Source organism: Phyllostomus discolor, chromosome 5 (genome assembly GCF_004126475.2).
Source record: "Phyllostomus discolor isolate MPI-MPIP mPhyDis1 chromosome 5, mPhyDis1.pri.v3, whole genome shotgun sequence".
NCBI classification, from domain to species: Eukaryota; Metazoa; Chordata; class Mammalia; order Chiroptera; family Phyllostomidae; genus Phyllostomus; species Phyllostomus discolor.
The window spans coordinates 140,737-146,020 of record NC_040907.2 but is presented as its reverse complement, the minus strand read 5'-3'; the positions used below and the strand labels follow the sequence as shown (position 1 = coordinate 146,020).

Genomic DNA, 5,284 nt, shown 5'->3' with positions numbered 1-5,284 from the left:
TGTGTTCCCCACTGTGCCACTTGGAAATAGGCAAAGTTTTTTCTTTTTTTTAAGATTTTATTTATTTATTTTTAGGGAGGGAAGGGAGAGAGGGAGAGAGAGAGAGAGAGAGAGAGAGAGAAACATCAATGTGCGGTTGCTGGGGGTCATGGCCTGCAACCCAGGCATGTACCCTGGCTGGGAATCGAACCTGCGACACTTTGGTTCCCAGTCCGCGATCAATCCACTGAGCTACGCCAGCCAGGGCTGGAAATAGGCAAAGTTTTAACACCTGTCCCTCAGTTTTTTTAAGCCCTGCTTTGCTGGTGCTGCCCCTGATGTCGGGTCATCTAGAGGAGTGTGACATCACCCGCCCCATGATGTCACCCTATCTGGCTGTGTCATCACCTTCCTTCACCCTGAGACACGGCCTCTGATTATCTGGTGACATGGCCTGCCTAACCAGTGACTTGTTTACATTCTGTCCCGAGACGTCACCGTGCCTGACTGGTGACGTCCCTCTACCTGCCCCGCGGTATCGCCCCAGACTGGGCCTGTGCCATCATGTAAATGAGCTGTGAGGCCATCCTGCCTGCTCCATGACCTTGGCCAGCCGAGCTCTCTCCTGCCCAGCGGCTGGCGTCCGCGTCCACGGTGTCGCAGACCTTTGGTAGGTGCTGCTGGCGGTGGAGGTCCCCAGAGCACGCGGCAGGTCAGCTTCGGTGGCTGTGCAGATGCCCCAGGCCCTGGCGGGGAACGCGAACGGTGGGGGGCGAAGGAGGCGCGTTGGTCGAGGCTCGCCCACCCCTGGGGGGAAGGCGGGAGTCGGTTCCCCTCTTGAATTTTCCTTTCATATTTCCCGCCCGAGTGAAGGTGAGCCTCGCAGCTCCGCCCAGCCCCCGGGCCCGCGCTAACGGAGAGACCTCCCACTGGCGGTGCTGCGATTTTCCCGCCCGGTCCCCGCGGTGCCAGAGGCGGGCGCGGGCGGGACACGCCGGCCCGCCTAAACAGCCCGCCGGGTTGGTGGGCCGGGCGCCGCCGCGTGACTGGCAGCTGTCGGGGGCCGCGGCCGGGGGCGGGCGGCGCTGCGCCGGGGCGGGGGCGGAGGGAGGGCGCAGCCGCCGATTGGTTGGCGCGAGTGTGGGAAAGAATGCGGAGCCGCGTTCACACCGCCGGCGGGGCTGTTCCTGAAAGAGCGGGGAGGCGGGCTGCGCGCGCGCCGACCTGGAGCCTGCTGGAGCGGGACTCGCGGCGCCGCGCGCCCGCCGGCCCGCCCTCGGCCCTCGGCGGCACGCTCCGCCCGGCGCCGGGAGGCGCAGGGGCGCACCATGCCTGCAGACACCCCGGGGAAGCCGAGAGCCTCGCCGCTGGCGGGAGCGCCAGCCAGCGCCAGCCGAACCCCAAACAAGCCCCGGAGCGCGGCCGAGCACCGCAAGGTGGGACCTGGTCGGGTCGGGGTTAAGGGGTGTGGGCTGGGGATGGAAGGACGCGGGACTCAGCCGCTGCCCGACCCGCAGTCCTCCAAGCCGGTCATGGAGAAGCGGCGCCGAGCGCGCATCAACGAAAGCCTCGCGCAGCTCAAGACCCTCATCCTGGACGCCCTGAGGAAAGATGTAAGTCGGGGGCCCCGGGCGGGGGCAGGTGAGATCCACGGGCCGAGGCGCGGAGTCCGGAGTCAGGCGCACTGCCCGACTGCAAGCCGCCCACACCGGCCTTGCCTGCAGAGCTCCCGCCACTCGAAGCTGGAGAAGGCGGACATCCTGGAGATGACCGTGAGGCACCTGCAGAGCCTGCGGCGCGTGCAAGTGACAGGTGAGACCCGACGGAGGGGCGGGGAGCGGCGCGCGGAGCGGCGCCGCGGGCCCCGACCACCTGCTCTCTCCTGCCGCCTCCGCAGCCGCGCTCAGCGCAGACCCCGCCGTCCTGGGCAAGTACCGCGCCGGCTTCAACGAGTGTCTGGCCGAGGTGAATCGCTTCTTGGCCGGCTGCGAGGACGTCCCGGCTGACGTGCGTTCTCGCCTGCTCGGCCACCTGGCGGCCTGCCTGGGCCGGCTGGGGCCCCCCGCCTCGGAGCCGCCCACGTCCGGTGTCTACTCGGGCGGGCAGCCCCGGCCGGCTTCTGACGGCCCCTTCCCGCTGCTTCGGCCCTGGGCAGCCCTCGCGCTGCCGCTGCTGCCGGGGCTGACGGGGGCATCCGCCGCCGCCGCCTTGGCGGGGCCGCATGGCCCCGGGGAGCCCTGGAGGCCATGGCTGCGGTGAAGCGTCGGGTTCCAGGGCCGCGGCCGTCGCTGGGACTGTACCGGGGAATATTTATTTCCAGAGACCGCGACGAGAGTTTCGTGTTTGTTTTGTCTTTTCTGTGAAAGGTCTAGTTCGGTAGCTCCAGAGGCTGCGGCCCGGGCGGTGAAGGCTCCGCGGGGCCCCGCCCCCTTCCCCAGGCCCCGCCCCTTCCCAGGCTCAGTCCGGTGCCTGTCTCCCACCTCCTGGCAGGTGGCCCCCCGCGTGGGTCCGCCCAGGCGTTGCATTTGCCCGCACCTGCGCAGGAGCTAGAGACCCGCCTTGCAGTGGGGGCGGGGGGGGGAGGTTTCTCAGGAGGCCCACGTAGGAGGCCACAGTAACCACGTTTCCCAGATGCATCCCCGTGTTGGGGGCACTGGGCCAGCAGCACCTTTCCTGCTCCCACTCCCGGGACCCTGGGCACGTCCCCAGCTGCTGAGTTGTGCTGAGGGGTGACTGTGTCCTGAAGCTTCAGGTCTGGCCTGGTGCACGTCCCCCTCTGTTCTCAGGGTCCCCCCCCAAACCGGCTGCCCTGCTCTCCGTGGACAAGCCTGCCCCAGGCTGGGGTCTGCCCAGGAGAAGAGTGCCAGCAGGAGAGGAGAAAGTACCCAGGGGGCAGGGCACTGGGGTGTGGCTGCACAGGGCTCTCAGTGTGGGGTGGGAGGGGGTGCGGGAGTGCTCCCCCACCTGAGTCCAGTCCTGCTCTGTGCCAGGGAAGGGGGGGACCGTCTGCACACATGTCCCTCCAGCAGCGGGCAGGGACTGGGCTTTCCTGGAGTCCGTGCTCCTGTCCCGAGCACCTGCTGCGCAGCAGTCCTGCAGTACCAGCTGTGACGCTAGCTCCACAGTGTTGGACGTGGGCCCTGGAGTCGCCGTCCTGCCCTCCCCGGTCAGGGCCCGCAGTGGAGTGTGTCGTTTTGAACCTGCCTGAGGCTAAGCGGAGACTCATTTCCCCAAGCACAGTTCGGACTGGTCGCCTGTCGCCCTGCCATCTGTCTGGCCAGGGCCCATGGCGGCAGAGGAGGGTGAGTCGCTGCCTGAGACGGGTGTGTCCCTCCGTCGAGGTCCCAGGTCTATGCCATGGGCAGGGGTCACCTGGGCCCTCCTCAATGGGGCCATACTCACCTGGTGGGGACCTCCAAGTCCCCCCAAGCCCGTGCCCCCTGCCCTCCGGCTGCCGTGGCACAGATCTCCCTGAGTGTCCAGGGCCCCGGTCAGGGGCTGTGGAGGGTGGCAGCAGTGGGCCGGGGGCTGCACCGTTGAACACATGCAGGCTCGGGCCCCGGCCCTGGAAGGGAGGAGCTGTTGGTTAGGCCAGGGAGGCCCTGCTGAGCAGGGGGGCTGCCGATGGTCTGTGCTGGGGGGCTGAAAACTTGGTTGGGGGAGGGAAGCGGTGGGGGGGCTCAGAGTGGAAGGGAAGAGAGGCCTGGGGCACGGGGGGTAGAGCCTTAGGTGGGTAGGGGGTAGTCAGGGCCTGCTCAGAGCTGGGCCCGGCTCTTGGGACCACTCTGGCCACACTGACCTAGTCAACTCGTTTTCACACAGGTCAGAGCCAGGAGGTTTGGGAAGGGCACCACCCTGGGTTAGGTCAGGAGGGTCTAAGGAAGCATGGGTGCTGAGGCTGGGTGCCAAGGTGAGGGCCCTGGGCACAGGGCAGCCTGAGAGGGGCGGTCTCACCACCCCCCACCCCACCCCAGGCTGCCCCTTCTCAGCAGCTGAGGGCAGCCGGGTCTCGGAAACAGCGCCCCAGCCCCCAGCTGTGGAAGGAAGCACACCCCTCCCCAGGCCAGCCAGTGGAGAGCTGGGGCCCAGGCCATGGAGTGCTCTCCCCATGGGGGGACTCTTTTTCCTCCCCTACTTCCCACCCCCTTCTCTGTCTCCCGTGGGCTCTGGGTGGGTCATTCCCACCCCGGCTATTGTTATCTTGGCTTTTATCTGGCAGACACTTCCTGCTAAGTAATGATGAAACACCTTCTCCAGGCCAGGCATGTGGAGGGGGTGGGGAGGGACCAGGGCTGGGGCGGGGCTCTCGGTCACTTCCCCTCAGTGGTGACGCAGTGGCTTGCTCATCTCTGGCCCCCTTCCAGCGCAGTTCCTTCGAGAACCAAAGGTCAATAAAAGTTTGCTGAGTTCATGTGCACCATCAGCTGATCTGCCTGCCTCTGGGTGTCAGAGCCCTGGCCATCTGGGTCAGTCTGTCTGCCTCTGTCTGTCTGCCTGCGGGGCCAGGGCCTGGGGCCAGGACAGTGACAGGAAATCATAGGTGTGAAGCCTGGAGACAGAACCAGCCCAGGATACTCACAGTGGGGCAAGGCTGGGTCCACTCCCCACCAAGGCTCCTGCAGCGGCCTGATCCTCTCCAGGGGCCACAGCCCCCTCCCCTCCGCCGGCACATCCTGACCCCCCCAAGCTGTGCCAGGCCCCTCCATCTCCGGGGTGACGCCCCTCCCGGGATGCACCACCAGGGACAGGGAAGCAGGGCCTAGCTTGACGGCCTCCCAGAAGGCCCCGCCCACCCTCCTCCTGTTACTCAGCTGGTGAGCACAGTGAGCTGGCGGCTCCTGTCTCTCTGAGACTGGGCTTCAGGTGCTGCCTGCTCTCTGTCTGTCTGTCTGTCCAACGTGGTTCCCTCGGGGTGGGGGAGGGACCAGCTGCACTTGGCTGTGGAGGAGCCAGCAGAGTGGCCCCGGGAACCGCTGTCACAGGCACAGCAGCGTGCTTGGCTGCAGGCCCCAGCCCCATCCAGCCTTCAGATGATTCCCCATTGTGGCCTGATGTGGGGGCCCCGAGCCAGAACCCCGGGAGCAGCTCCCAATTCCCGCCTCCAGGCACTGTACAGAGCAGTGAATGCTGCTGGTTGTAAGCTGCTAAAATGTAGGTTAATGCTACGCAAACAACAATAAATTTAGTGTAAAATTTAAGATGAGTGTAAATAACAGTGGCAGTAAAGAAATGCACCCACGACCACCCAGGGGTCACCACCGCCTGCCCCAGAAACAGGTTCCGAAGGAGGTTGGACGGCGGGAAT

At 66.2% G+C, this 5,284-nt stretch overlaps 1 protein-coding gene across 2 annotated transcripts; it reads left to right on the top strand.

The window, feature by feature from the left end:
• The first annotated feature begins 1,123 nt into the window (after positions 1–1,123).
• On the top strand, positions 1,124–4,396 carry HES4 (hes family bHLH transcription factor 4). Of its 2 annotated transcripts, XM_028513365.2 has the most exons (4): positions 1,146–1,415; positions 1,497–1,592; positions 1,704–1,791; positions 1,877–4,396. In XM_028513365.2, exons 1-4 carry the CDS (start codon positions 1,308–1,310, stop codon positions 2,236–2,238), a joined length of 654 nt encoding a protein of 217 aa, XP_028369166.1. In that variant the 5' UTR covers positions 1,146–1,307; the 3' UTR covers positions 2,239–4,396. The 2 variants fall into 2 exon arrangements, with proteins under 2 accessions (XP_028369165.1, XP_028369166.1); XM_028513364.2 differs by having other exon boundaries at positions 1,124–1,592.
• Positions 4,397–5,284: the final 888 nt, after the last annotated feature.

What these genes read in the sequence shown, in the direction of transcription:
- HES4 (XM_028513364.2), top strand. Translation starts at nt 1,308, where the DNA reads ATGCCTGCAGACACCCCGGGGAAGCCGAGAGCCTCGCCGCTGGCGGGA. An exon ending in TGGACGCCCTGAGGAAAGAT is followed by an intron (nt 1,593 to 1,703) that starts GTAAGTCGGGGG and finishes CCTTGCCTGCAG; the next exon opens with AGCTCCCGCCACTCGAAGCT. An exon ending in GCGGCGCGTGCAAGTGACAG is followed by an intron (nt 1,792 to 1,876) that starts GTGAGACCCGAC and finishes CCGCCTCCGCAG; the next exon opens with CCGCGCTCAGCGCAGACCCC.